Below are 15,224 nucleotides of genomic sequence, written 5' to 3' on the forward strand. Positions count from 1 at the left end.
TACAAAAAAATAAAGGCAAAAAGTCACAATTTAAAAAACTGATTACATGTTAAAACAACAGTATATTTATATGACAGAATTAATAAAATATACTAACTCTGCCAGTTTCTTTTTTCTTTTTTAAAGTGGCTATCAGAAATTTTAAATGATATATGTTGTTCACATTACATTTCTACTGGATGGAGCGGATCTAGAACACCTTTCTCCCTGTATAAACTCAACTCATTACTTAAAATATTAACCTCTTCCATAAAGCCTTTTCCAAGCTTCCCCATATCCCTGTTCCCAAAATTTCTAATCATTCTCCATCTACTTCATATCTACCTCTTTCAGGCCCTTATTGAAGCAGGATAAGAAGAGAGGAAAATTCCTGGGCAAGTGAAATGGGGAAACTGAGACAAGATAATTAAACAAAGTCAAACAATTTGAACAACTTACAGCCAACTAATAAATCACAAGACTTTATCTTCCCTAACCAAGGACATTTGAGAGCAAATGGTTTATACCCCGCCTCCCTAACCAGAGAATATACACCTTAAACCACCCTGGTCAGGGAGATAGAGGACAGAGACACAATACCATTTGTGCCAGCCAAACCCAAGGATGGGTGAAGTCAGGGGAACAAATCACAAAAACTCAATTAGAGCCAGACAGACCCAAGATACAAGTAAAACAGTAAAGAAGATCAAAGAATAATCCCAAACTCCCCTATACACTCATTTTGATATTAAAAATGCACCTGGAAAGCTAATGAATATTCTGCTGAAACCCTCCCCTAAGATTCTCCCCCACAGGAGATAAAACCCTCAAGACAAAGGATACTAGTGTGGGCTCACTCTAGAGCACACCCATGCCCCTTCATTGGCATGAACTTTCTTATTTCCTCCTAAACTCTAAGGGTCTCCATGAGACTTGCAACCGGGGGACAGTGGGGAGCAGCGGTTAGCCCCAGATTTACCCCCAATCCTGTCTCCAGGGCTGTTTTTCTCTGACTTTCCATTGAGTTTTTTTTTACAAAAGCAGCCCCACTATGGCTCACTTCTGTCACTGTGACTTTCACATTCCAGTGACCTAACTAACAGTAGCCCCACCTGGGTTCACTTCTTTCCTATAACATTCCTAGGGAGCCAAAGCAGAGTGCTACCTATGCTCTCTCCTGTTGCTTTTTCTACACTAATTCCTTCCTCTGTTTCACTGTCCCCAGCTTTAATAAACTTACTCTCAAAATCACCTGGACTTGTATGGTGAAATCTTTCCTGCACAAAGTCAAGAACCCACACACACTACAGGCCTGCCTTAGGCAAACACACTCCAGGCCCAGTACCTGTCCAGTGACATTATCATTCCTATTTTGAATCAGTTATTTCTTTTTGATTCATTTCCTATAACTCTTAAGTGCAAAGACCATTACTATATTTATCTCTCTATGCCTAAGAGTCCCTAAATCAGAACCTTGTCAAAACAGACACTTAGTAACTTCCAAAAGAAAATGAACTCCAATCTCTATCAACATTGGCTATCTCAAAAAAAAAGGAAATAAGGAAAATAATTAACTTTTCCGTGTGTGCATTATATATCTGTATTGAGATTGTTACAATGAACATGTAACATTATTTTTGAACATTTTACTTTTTGAAAAAGATGGACTTTTTCACTCACAAAGCAGAAAAATTAGTAACAGCAGCAGCATGTTACAAATTAATCTCCATTAAAAGGAAGTTAGTAAGTTACTGGTTTAAAAACAAATTAAAAAATAATTGAGCTTTATAATCCATGCAGTCCAAATAATGTAAATTCAGCCCAAAGAATTCACAGAAGGCCCATCAGATGATATGCTTAGCCTTATCAATCATCATTTCTGAGAATAGCTATGATCGACACTGTATAATTAAAAGAGCAAAATTATAGACAGCCATAGAAAAAGTTTTCAAATAATGTAAGGTTTGTTTTCACATTCTCCTACACATACAAACTGTTAGCATTTATGTAAACATTTAAAACATACACGCAGTGCTGACTATATACAAATACACAATAATGTCATAAAAATAAAAACAGAAAAATGCGCACCAACTTCAAGGACATGTTTAACTCTAGGAAGAGGGTTGAATGGGAAGGAGAAGGTATGGTCTTTAACTCTATCTGTAATGTATTTTTCTTACTTTAAAAGATCCATATTCAATAAAATGTTAATTTTTGTCAAATTTGGATGGCAGAAATGAGTGTAATGTTAATCTTTGTAGTACTCTGGAAAATCTGAAATGTAATTTTCAAGTTTAAGTAGAATTTTTAACAAAGTTTCATAGGACTATTTCTCATAATGTTCCTCAAGACAGAGGTACTGTATAAATCCAAAGCATATTTTAGTAAAAGCAATAATATAGGTTAAAATAATGTGGTCTAAGTAAGCATCTCTATTCTAGTACAGTTCAAAGAAATGAACTACATTTCTTATTTTTCAATATATTCTATACAAACTGTCTGCCTTTTAAGTTTTGACAGGTATTTATGCATCAAGGAGTTAGACAATCCTCTCCAACAACACCTGGATTATAAACTATAAAGTCGCGGACAAAACATGCTCAGTAGAAAGCCACCCCATGTCTACAAGTAGCCACACTTATTACCCATACTCCACTCACTACTTAATTCTAGTTACTATCACTAAATAATCTTTTAATTGATGATTTCAATTAGCATCAGTACAGAAAATAAAATCTAAGCATACCATATGGTGTCTGTTCCCTTTAAATTCACTTTGATTTAGTCCATGAGAATAGGCAATGATACGTATTTTCATGACTTCTGGCATAAAGCCAAGACTCCTCATTCAAATTTGCTCCTAGACCAAAATGCCTCTAAAAGAGAACTTTAAATCACTCTCAAAAGCTGATATGACTTTTTTCTCTAATCATGATAATTTCTTTCTCAAATCATCTTCTAATGCTCAAACTATGTTGCTATTCAAAGAATGCTGGGCTGAGATTCAGGACACCTGGATTTTAATCTTATTTGTGCCACCAAACATGTGACCCAACCACATTCCTCTATTGCTCCCAGTTTTCTCATAAATTTAAATAATGGAAACAAATTAATGGAGTTTTTAAAAGTCATACTGAAGAACTCCATGGCTCTAGGCCTATATAACTTCTGCTCATTGGTTTTATATATTGATATTTTACCTATGTTTTAATTTGGGAAGAAATGGGCTTAGCTGCAGTTAGAGAAAGATAAACAGCATATGATCTCACTTATATGTGCAATCTAATGAACAAAATAAACTAAATAAACACAAGGAGAAACAAAGGAGAAACAACAAGAGAGAAACAGAGGCGTGGATACATGGAACAGACTTACAGATACTAGAGGTGAGGGGAGAGTGAAGAAGGGAGGGGGCAGGGGAGACTGGATAAAGGAAGTTGAAGGGATTAGCCAAAGAACATATATGCGTAACCGAATAACCTGTAGACACAGACAACAGCATGGTGATGGCTAGAGGGAAGAATGCACAAGGTCTGGGTGGAAACCGGCAAAGGGGAAGAAAATAAAGATACTATAGTAATAGTGTCAACAATAAAGTTTTTTTTAATCTTTTTTTTAAGATTTTTTAAATTTATTTTTAGAGAGGGAAGGGAGGGATAAAGAGAGAGAGAGAAACATCAATGTGTGGTTGCTGTGGAGCCGTGGCCTGCAACCTAGGCATGTGCCCTGACTAGGAATCGAACCTGCGATGCCTTGGTTTGCAGCCCACGCTCAATCCACTGAGCTACGCCAGCCAGGGCTAACAATAAAGTTTTTTTAAAAAAGAATGGTCTTAGCTGCTTTTATAAAGTTTCAAAACTACTGCCTTAGATAATTCATTAAAGTTTCTTTTTATCAGATTGTTTTTCATTTATTTTCCATTTTAAAAATTCTAAGACACTATAATTTTATTCTTAGACTGAAGATTGAATTATTTACATCTTCCAGACATACTCTTTGTCAACTGTTCAAAATGGCAAACCAGAGGCATCCCTACCAATAGAAATGTTTAAGTTTTTAATTTTATCAGGTAGAGAAAATAGGTTGATTTGTGGCCAGCTAAAATTAATTTTAACAGCTTGATCAGAATTTAAGTTCTACATTTTAGTCACTATGAAACATAGTTCCTATGATTACAATTAACAGAAAAATGAAACATATCACTGTGTTAACTGAAAAAGAAAAGCTAGAATTCAACAGGTTTATGCTTCAAATAAAGTTAAAATGGAGGATGAACATGAGGAAACAATGAGAAGCATTCACATAAACGCCAGATATCTAAAGAACTCAGTAAATTCTATCACTCACTACAAGACTGGATCAATAAAACTCTTGCTAACAATAGATAAGGATGCATAAACAAAATGACGCTTTAGTGTTTTATGATTCCTAAGATAAAGTATGTTGTAAACACTTATTTCTTATTAGAATGTACTCAGACAGCTCTATTGTGTATAATAAAAATAGATTACCTTATCTGGTGTTGATTCAAAATAATCTTTCATCTGGTTATCCAATGGTGAGTCAGGAGGTGGTTTTATCTCATTATCCAAATGACAATTTTCAGGAGCCCTTTTTGTGGTTTTATTAATTTCAACTGTAATATCACTAATTTTAACTTCTTCAGAATTAACTTCTTTCATTTCTTCCTGCTGGCAAGCTATGTTTTTATCATCACGTGATTTTGTCCCTAAAAATGTACTTTGAGTACCTGGATGAGGCATTTCTAATGCTGGTAGTGTACAACTAGTTCGTAATAAGCCCAATTTAGGGGAAACTTGAGAGTCCAACTTATTTTGCTGTGTAGAGTTAAATTTTGAGAGTTTAATTTTAGTCCAGTTGGAGTTCTTTTTAGCTGAGCTGTTTATTCCATTTAGTATACATTTTACAGGCTTTGTTTTTCTACTGGGGAAGAAACGATTACATTGAACATCCTGATTGGTTTCCTTCTGATCAAGTATTTGTCTTTCAATATCAATCTGTTCTGATTTTTTTTCTGTAGACTTTTCCTCCTTTACACTTTCTGTTTGTGAAGATTCCTTTTTTACCTCTACAGTATCTGACTCGATTTCACCAGCAATTTCTTCACAGAGCTGGAGAATGCTACCTCGTTTGGTCTTTCCTCCTTGCTCATTATCTACACTTTGTTCAGGCACTGATGGCTGTGGACTTTTCTGAGGTTTTGAACCAGTATTCACTTGTGAATGAACTGATTTCTTCATCTCATTCTTTTTAGAGACCACTCCAGTAACCATTTTTGACCTTTTTATCTCAGAAATTACAGGCACAGATTTTGTTTCCTCTTTTCTAGTATTCTTCTGAAGACAGTTTTCAGATCCTTTTACGTACTGAGAACTACAAGTATAAGCTGTCTGATGCTCTACTTTGCGTTTTTTTCCTTTTGGAGAAGTTACTACTTCATTATTAATGACTGGATTTTCATGCACTCTAGAATCAGACTTTATTTCCAGTATTTTTCTTTTTACATGTTTTTGAGTTGTTTTAACTTTATTAGATTTATTTTGAGTATTGCTACAGTGCTCTTTTCTTGTTGGTGGCAAACTCTGTTTAACTGCTTGAACTTGACCCTGAATTTCTCTACTACGCAGAGACCTTGTTGAAACCTCTGTTAGCTGTTGTAGTCTTTGTGATCTCCGGTTAAGCTGTTCATTTGATTTTGGGGTCTCATGCACTGATTTTTTCTGAGATTTCTTATTTTTTGTAGATTCTTGTTGTGAAAGTCTCTTCATAGTCGCCATATTTTTATTAATGGACCTATTAGCTTTTTCATCATTGAATGCTGCTGTTGCTGACCTCGTATTCATACATATGCCTAATTCAGGCTGATTTATTTTACTTTCACTGGAAGATTTAACTAGTGATTTTATAGCTTCCTTTGGATTCGATTTTTTTGCTAGATTTTTTTGAGAACCTTGAATTTGTGCTTCTAAATTCTTATCCTCACTTTTTTTAATAACATTGGAGGGATTTTCTTTTGATTTCTCCTGAATGGACATTGTTCCTGAGTCAGGTCCTCCTGTTTTGAATAACTTCTGAGAGGATTCTTGTGTCCTGAAAGGTGAGAATGCTGAATGTCCAGTATTATTACTGAGGAGCAGGTCTTAAAAATTGACTTTGATGCTGATACACATTTTCAACATAATACTAGTTTGCTTCAAGTAAGGTTTCTGTCATCCCTTCGATATAAGAAAAGCTGGCATCAAGACTGAAAGATATCTACTTTGCTTTAGGAAAGGCGATATAAATTTGGAGAAAACTTAATTCTGATATTTTTAGAACTTTTTATGAAAAAAATTTAGTTCAATCTGTTTTGTTAATTTGTTGATTAATATTGGATTTCAGGCCTAGCCCTAATACTGGATAAGTTATTTATCACTGACCTGTCTGTTTTGACAAAGTTTTTGAAAACTTTTGTCTTCTGGAATCTACAGATATTGAACTTTGATTCATTTGAAACATGTCTTACAGCTAATGCGTTCCTTCCCTCGTTTGCTGAGTCTGCTGGTTCCAAGTTCTTATATAACCTCTTTCGTTTAATAAAATATTTTATTAATATAGATTTCTTTTTGTGCTGCCATTTCTGAAAAATTAAAAAAGATAAAAATTAAATTTTGTACACTTGAAGAAACATGGCAATACTAACACTACACAGAAATAATATTTTTTAATATAAAATCTAACTTCTCCTTTTGAATTATTTGGCCTGTATAATTAAAGCTAACAGAATAAAGTATCCCAAGTACATTCCTATGAATAAATCAATAATGTGTCTTATTTAAGCACACATGTTGAAAATCAGTTTATTACTTGAGATTACTTACAGTTCTTTTCCCACAAGACAGAATTGATATTTCAGCCACCATAACTCATGAAAATTTGACAAAATCATTCCTTATTGTAGCTCAATACATTATATGGCACCTAAAAGAAAAAGTATTTTTAAGGCTTAAAAGGTATATAAGAAAAATGTAATCAATGATTCACCTCTCATTAAACATAACACTCCATAATTTTACCATCCTATCATTGGTCTTCAGAGCTCACTTAACATACAGCATAATTTCAGTATTTCTAACATGAAGTTAATTGATATTACATGCATCCAACAGAATAGCATGCAATCAATCTATGTTTTAAAAAATCTACTTCCGGCAAGATGGAAGAATAGGTGGACACATCGTACCTCCTCGCACAACCAAGATTAGAACAACAATAATTTACAAACAGAATATCGCTCAGAACTGACAGAGGATTTATCTGAATGGAAGTCGGACAGCCAAGAAGTTGAAGTAGACCCGTACATCCAGACTGGTAGGAGAAGACGAGCCGGGCTGGCGCAAGTCAGCGGCGCGCGGAGGTTGGGGAAAATTTGGCGCGAAATCGGCACGACAGCCATCCGGGGCGCAGCGGTGATCCCTAAGTACGCAAGCTGCGGCTGGCAGACCCAGTGAGGCAGCGATTGTGGACCAGGGCAGAGCTCGCAGCCCAGGAACCCAAAGAAGGGTCTGAGCCCAGGAGAACGGAACTACTGCCATTGTTCCCTCCCCCTCCCGCTCCCACCCCCGCCCCCGCCCCCACATATAACGTCACAATCTAGCGACAGGGGTGCCCAGCCCCGGTGAACACCTAAGGCTCTGCCCCCCACCGTAACAAGAGCGACCAGACCGGGAAAAAAAAAGGAGAGACAGGGAAAGACATAAGACATGTTTCCAACAGAACAGATCAGTCCCCCCAGGACTCATCCTTTTGAGCGACCAAGAAATAGCCAATCTATCAGATGCACAGTTCAAAACACTGGTGATCAGAAAGCTCACGGAATTGGTTGATTTTGGGCGCAAATTAGATGAAAGGATGCAGGTTACCATAAAAGAGATGCAGGAAGATACACGGAGGAGAGTCAATAGTGAAAGGAAGGAATCTGAGTCTCAAAACAATACAGTGGACCAGAAGGAAGATAGAATCAACCAAGCAGGAAAGCATGATGAAATAAGAATTCAAAAAATCGAGGAAAAGCTTAAGAGCATCCAGGACACCTTTAAACGTTCCAACATCCGAATTATAGGGGTACCAGAATGGGAAGGAGAAAAGCAACAGATGGAGCACGTATCTGAACAAATAATAAAGGAGAACTTCCCTAATCTGGCAAAGGGAACAGTCTTCCAAGAAATCCAAGAAGCTCAGAGAGCCCCAAAGAAGTTGGACCCAAGAAGAAACACACCAAGGCACATCATAATTACATTAGCCAAGGTAAAAATGAAGGAGAGAATCCTAGAAGCAGCAAGAGATAAGGGGACAGTAACCTACAAAGGAGTTCCCATCAGACTGTCAGCTGATTTCTCCAAAGAGACCTTACAGGCAAGAAGGGGCTGGAAAGAAATATTCCAAGTCATGAAAGACAAGGAACTACATCCCAGATTACTCTATCCAGCAAAGCTCTCATTTAGAATGGAAGGGAAGATAAAGTGCTTTTCAGATAAGGTCAAGTTAAAGGAGTTCATCATCACCAAGCCCTTATTTTATGAAATGCTAAAGGGACTTATCTAAGAAAAGAAGATAAAGAAAAAGACATGTATAGTAAAAGGACAGCAAACTCACAATTATTAACAACCACACCTAAAGCAAAACCAAAAGAAACTAAGTAAACAACTAGAACAGGAACAGAACCACAGAAATGGAGGGCACATGGAGAGCTAGCAGCAGGGGGGTGGGAGGAGAGAGGGGTAAAAGGTATAGAGAATAAGTAGCATAGAATGTAGGTTGAAAATTAGATAGGGGGAGGGCAAGAATAGTACAGGAAATGTAGAAGCTAAAGAACTCAGAAGTACGACACATGGACATGAACTAAAGTGGGGGAACGTGGGTGGGAGAGGGGGTACAGGGTGGAGGGGAGAGAAGGGGGGAAATGGGACAACTGTAATAGCATAATCAATAAAATACATTAAAAAAATAAAATAAAGTATTAAAATACAGAAAAAAATTTGTCATATGTGCATATATGTTAAACTGATAAAGTAAAATCCTATTTTGAGGAAAATCAGTGCTACATAAATAACTCTACACATAGAAAAATAGACAGATAAAAGGGCAAATTTAAACACACATTAATCTCTATTCTTCTGTAAAATCTACTAAAAATATACAATGCATTAAAATAAGACAAAACCATAAATCCAAACCCTTCCTGGTGTGGCTCAGTGGACCAAGGGCCAGACTGCAAAGCAAAGGGTCACTGGTTTGATTCCCAGTCAGGGTACATGCCTGGGTTGCAAGCCAGTTCCCCAATAGGGGGTGCACGATAGGCAACCACACATTGATGTTTCTCTCCCTTTCTCCCTCCCTTCCGTTTTCTCTAAAAATAAATAAATAAAATCTTTAAAAAAAAATAAAGATAAAGTAAGACAAAACCATAAATCTAAAGGAAAAGAACAAAAGAGAAAACAATAAAATAAAAAGTATGGAAGCTACAAAGAAAGACAAATAATAATTAACCTCAAACTCGAGAAAACCTGAATCCTGAGCTGCAAATCCTGAGCTGCCTCTCAGTTTTCTCCATAAAGCACAGAATCCTCCAGGACCCAGGAAGTGGTAATACCAGGCTCCATAAGAGATGGGGATAAAAATGGTGACTCAAAAAAAAAAAGAGGAAAGGCTCCGAGACTGCCTTTCCAATTACTAGCACCCAGAAGACTGACCTGCATCACTACCTGAAGACTGGAGGTATAAATCTCTAGAATAAATAAAACAAAAGTTCTTTCATCTGGGGGCTTAACGGTCACAGCTCAGGCAAGAAGTATTAAAATGACAACAGAGGATTAAGTAGGAGTACATAAACTGATTGCTGAAACCTACTCCCTTCACCCAAAGCCTTCTTCATCTACTCAGAGACTCCTGGAGGACAGCAGCCAAGCCTATGCCTTCTACAAAGAAAAGTGAAAGATTACAGTATTTTGTAATCAATTTGACAAACCTAGAGAAAAGACCTAAAAAATACTGATAGGTTCCATAGTCACTAAACACACACACACACACCAGTCAAGATGGTGGTATAGGTAAATGCAGTACTAGAATCCTTGCACAACCACATAAAAATTACAACTAAACTACATGACAACCATCATTCAGAACCACCTGAAAACTAGCCCAATGTTAAGTCCTAGAACTAAGGATATAAAAAAGCCACATCAAGACTGGTAGGAGGGGTAGAGACACCAAACAAGCTGGTCCCACATTCAGGAGTGGCAGATATAAATCAGGAGGGATATCTGGGCTGCAGAGGTCCCCTGTGATGAATGAGGGGGTCCCAAGCCCACACCAGGCCCCCTAGTCCTTGATTCCAGGCCAGGAAGAAAAGTCCTCATAACTTCTGGTTGCAAAAACCAGTGGAGTTTCTGGATGAGTGAGTTGGTGAGTGGCTGGAGGCTCAGGCATTCCTCTTAAAGGGCTGTGCATGGACTTACTCAGACTCCCTTGCTCTAAGCGCTAGTGCTGGGGCAGCAGCTTGAAAGGCATCGGAAACATACAGGGAGGAACTGAATTGTCTGACATTAGGACAAGGAGTGGAGGGGCAGCTTTCTCCCCAACAGAGTGCTGGCAGAGGACTTTGTTCCTTTTCTGAGCCTCCCAGCACAAAGCAGGCAGGTGCCAGATCTGAGTTCCCATCAACCTGGCTAGGGCTGACAAACCTGCCCTGGTGATTTCCCTGAGACCCCACCCCACCCAACTTGTAGGCCCAACCTAAGCCATTTCCAGGGGCTTTTCAATACAAACAGCCTATCTTGGCTCATGCTTCAGACTTTCCTAAAATCTCTCAAACAAGTAGCATCTGGCCTTGGTATGCCTTGTACCTCCTGCTAAATGGCCCTAGGCCTGGCACATGCAGGCCTGGTTCACAGCTTGGCCTTTCCTGTGCACCTACAAACCTAGCACAACTAGCAGCCATCTACAGGCTGTTTTGTAGCTCATGCCAGGTGACCTTAGCCTGCACCTCCCAGGAGGTTCCAGAGACAGCTTCAGACCACATCAAAGCACCACCCAACCACCTCCACAAGTGACACACTCAAGTGGCAAACTCAGTGGTTACCAGAGCAGAGCCCCACTGAAGTAAGTCCTGCTAAATGGGCTGAGCCCCTGCACAACTGATCCTTAGAGGTAGTCAGCCAGTCCTTGCAGCTGATTGGCCTGGGGGGTAAATTCCTTCCACTGAGGTGCCAACAATTAAGGCACAACTACAACCCACAGAGGGGGCACACCTGGAGTGCCCAGCTCTGGTGAATGATGAGGCTGTGCCACTGGATGCTATAGGACACTTAACACCTACAACAAAAGGCCACTCTACCAAGCCTAGGAGATGAAGCAGCTCTATCTAATTCACTGAAACGAATACAGGGAAGTGGCCAAAATGAGGCGACAAAGAAACAAATCCCAAATTAAAGCACAGACCAAACTCTAGAAAAAGAACTAAACAAAATGGAAACAAGCAATCTTACAGATGCAAAGGTCAAACACTGGTTATAAGGATGCTCAATGAACTTAGGGGAAGAGTAGATGAACATAATGAAAACTTCAACAAAGAGATAAGAAACAAAAAGAAACTAGAAAACAAAAAAGAACCAGTCAGAAATGAAGAATACACTACAGGGAATCAACAGTAGTGTAGATGAAGCAGAAGATCAAATTAGAGATTTGAAAGATAAAAAAGTAGAAAGCACCCAACTGGAACAGAAAAAAAAAAATGATGATAGTATAAGGAGCCTCTGGGACAAAAACAAGCACACCAACATTCACATCATGGGGATGCCAGAAGAGAGAGCAAAAATAAAAACCTATGTGAAAAATATAACCATGGAATGAGATACCACTTCACACCGGTCAGAATGGCCATCATAAACAAAACAACAAACGTGCTGGAGAGGATATGGAGAAAAGGGAACCTTAGTGCACTGTTGGTAGGAATGCAAACTGGTGCAGCCACTGTGGAAAACACTATGGAATTTTCTCAGAACACTAAAAATGGAGCTGCCTTTTGACCCAGCAATTCCACTGCTACGATTATGCCCTAAGAGCCCTGAAACACCAATCCAAAAGAACCTACACACCCCAATGTTCATAGCAGCACAATTTACAATAGCCAAGTGCTGGAAGCAACCTAAGTGCCCGTCAGTGAGTGAGTGGATCAAAAAACTATGGTACATTTACACAATGGAATTCTATGCAGAGAACTTCTAGCAGAGAGGAAAAAGGAGTTCCTACCCCTTGCGACAACATGAATGGAACTGGAGAACACTATGCTAAGTGAAAAAAGCCAGGTGGTGAGGGACAAATACCACATGATCTCACCTTTAACTGGAACAAAATCAACAACAGAAAAAAGCAAACAAAATATAACCAGAGACACTGCAATTAAGAACAATTTAACAACAGCCAGAGGGGAAGCAGGAAGGGACAGTGGGGAGAAGGGTTTTCAGGAACTACTATACAGGACACATGGACAAAACCAAGGGGGAGGGTGGAGGGGAGGGAGGTAGAATTGGCTGGGGTGGGGGGGAGTGGTGAGGGGAAAATGCAGACAACTGTAATTGCACAACAAAAAATTAAAAATAAATAAATAAATAAATACTAACGAAAAATAATAATGATGGAAACTTACCTCAACTGGTCAAGGAAACAGACATTCAAGTTAAGGAAGCATAGATAGTCCCAAACAAGGTGATCCCAAAGAGGCCCACACCAAGACACATCACAATGAAAACATGAAAGGTTAAAAAGAGAGAATCTTAAAAGCAGGAAGAGAAAAGCAGTTAGTTATTTACAAGGGAGCTCCCATAAGACTATCAGGTGATTTCTCAACAGAAGCTTTGCAGGCCAAAAGGAACTGGCAAGAAATATTCAAAGTGATTAAAAGCAAGGACCTACAACCAAGATTACTCTATATCAAGAGCTGCACAGACAAGAAAAAACTAAGTAAGTTTATCACCACCAAACCAGTATTGAGAAAACATTAAAGGGTCTTCTTTAAGAAGAAAAAGATAAATAAAAATGTGAATAAAATGGCAATAAATACATATCTATGAACAATTAGAAATCTTGCAATCTACAACAACATAGATGGATACAGAGGGTATTGTGCTGAATGAAATAAGTCAGACAGAGGAAGAAAAATGCTATGTAATGTCAGCTTTATGTGGACTCTCACAAAACAAAATAGACAGAACAGAAACAGACTCATAGAGAACATTCTGCCAGATGCGAAGGGGATTAGGGGAATGGGTGATAAAGGTGAAGGGATTAGAAAGTACAATTTGATAGTTACAGAAGTCACGGGGATGTAAAGTACAGCAAAAGGAATGAGTCAATAACACTGCAATAACTATAGAAGGTTAGAATGGTACTAGATTTACCAGGATGATCACTTAGTAAGTCATATAACATATAATCTCTAGGTTGTACACCAGAAATTAATATAATATTGTATGCCAATTGCAACTGGAAAATAAAATTACTGAAAGCCGAAAAAAGGGACACATACACACCAACTCACACCCTATAATCAGACTACCAGCCCACCCACTATTTCAACACAGGCAGCATACAATCAGTTTTCAGTACCTCGATTGTAACCACTGAGGAAATAAACAAGAATTTCCACATACACAAAGAAAACCTTAAAATGGAAAAGGAAAAGAAAAAGAAAAACAGGAAACAAGTAGTTTGGAAGAAACAAACTATGCAGTAACAAAAACTTTAAAAAAGGTCAATTCATCCACGAAATACACAAAAACATTCATAGCACAAAAAAGATGTCTTTAAAATGAAAAATAGTACAAAAGAAATTTAAAAGTTAATAAAAGCATTACAAGATAAAGGTAAGGAGATCTCTATAAAGTTAAACAAAAAGATTCAGATGACAAACAGGAGACAAAAAGATAAGAAAAGTAAAGGACTATCAATGAACATCCAATAACCTAGTAACTGGGGTTAGAAAAAAGAGAAAAAGCACTAAAAAAAAGAATACAAGAAATTTCCTACAACTAAAGACACAAGTTCCTAGATTAAAATGGCCAAAATTATCTAGCACAATGACAATAAGATTTTAAAAAGCATATTATGAGAAATGTAAGATGACCCTCAAGTTTCTAGAGGGAGGAAAAAACCCTCAAATGTATGTAATCAGAATTACATAGACTTCTCAATACCAAGAGAACAGAGGTAAGGGGAAAATTCTTCAAAACGCAGAAAGAAAATTATGTTCAAAGTAGAATTCAATGTCCAAATAATTAAGTGTGAGCCTCGAATAAGAATACTCTTAAACATGTAGGGTTTCAAAGAATTGACTTCCCATATGTATTCTAGGAATTACAAGAGAAAGTGCAGCAAAAAATGAATGTATTAAAGTGAATCAGAGAAAAAGGAGAAAAGAGTTCAGAAATAAACAAGGAAAAGATAACATATGTGCCATTACTGAATTTCATGTGAATAAGTTAGATAATTAAAAAGATTTTATAAAAAGAAGTGCTATTGATAATACAAATATGCTTATGTACCCAGTCTTGATTCTCTACTCATGCCAATAAAAGGAATGAGTTGGCAATACTGAAATATTGAGGATACCTGCAAATATTTCTTTCTTAGTACCATCAACTTTTGGAGTACACAAACCAAAAAAAGCAAGAATCATGCTATATGGGGTAACACAAGAAGTCTTCCACTAATTCAGCAAATATCTTTAAGAGTGTTGCAGAGGTGATACAATTAAATAAGGAGAGATAATAAAAGAAATTTTGAAAGAAAATTATTTGCAGAAAAAAAATCCAAGGCAATCAATAGAAAAACTATTAGTATGTGAATTCACTATAGTAAATAGGTTAAAAAAAACCCCAAAAGCTTTAAATAAACAACTATCAATTGAAATATATAACAGAAGAAAATATCACACACCAGTTTCAATACTACACACATACATAAATCAAAAAAATGTAATGGGTATAGATTTGTGCTTGCTGATATTAAAATATGTTTAGTTGTAATAATTAACAATTTAGTTTCAACATATCAATAAGGTAAGAGAGACTCTAAAACGGGCCAGAACGCTTAAAGAAATTTAGTACATATTTATAAAGGTGGTATTAATTTCATTAATTTCAAATTAATGAAGAAAAGATTATTCATTAACTGATGTTAAGACA

General features: G+C 37.3%; 1 protein-coding gene across 4 annotated transcripts in view; it reads right to left on the reverse strand.

Annotated features, from left to right (window-relative positions):
- Positions 1-15,224, reverse strand: part of ESCO1 (establishment of sister chromatid cohesion N-acetyltransferase 1) — a 69,839-nt gene that overhangs the window by 41,937 nt on the left and 12,678 nt on the right. For all 4 annotated transcript variants that reach the window (XR_006787001.1, XM_045849995.1, XM_045849993.1 and 1 more), the window contains exons 3-4: positions 6,864-6,963; positions 4,494-6,622 (exon numbers count right to left, since the gene is read on the reverse strand). Coding sequence is in view for 3 of the 4 variants with exons in the window: in XM_045849995.1 (XP_045705951.1) it covers positions 4,494-6,038 (1,545 nt within the window). In the remaining variant the exon portion in view is untranslated. The remainder of the gene's footprint in view (positions 1-4,493; positions 6,623-6,863; positions 6,964-15,224) is intronic.

This window comes from Phyllostomus hastatus, unplaced genomic scaffold (assembly GCF_019186645.2).
Source record: "Phyllostomus hastatus isolate PE091 unplaced genomic scaffold, TTU_PhHast_1.1 phas_contig_80, whole genome shotgun sequence".
Taxonomy (NCBI): domain Eukaryota; kingdom Metazoa; phylum Chordata; class Mammalia; order Chiroptera; family Phyllostomidae; genus Phyllostomus; species Phyllostomus hastatus.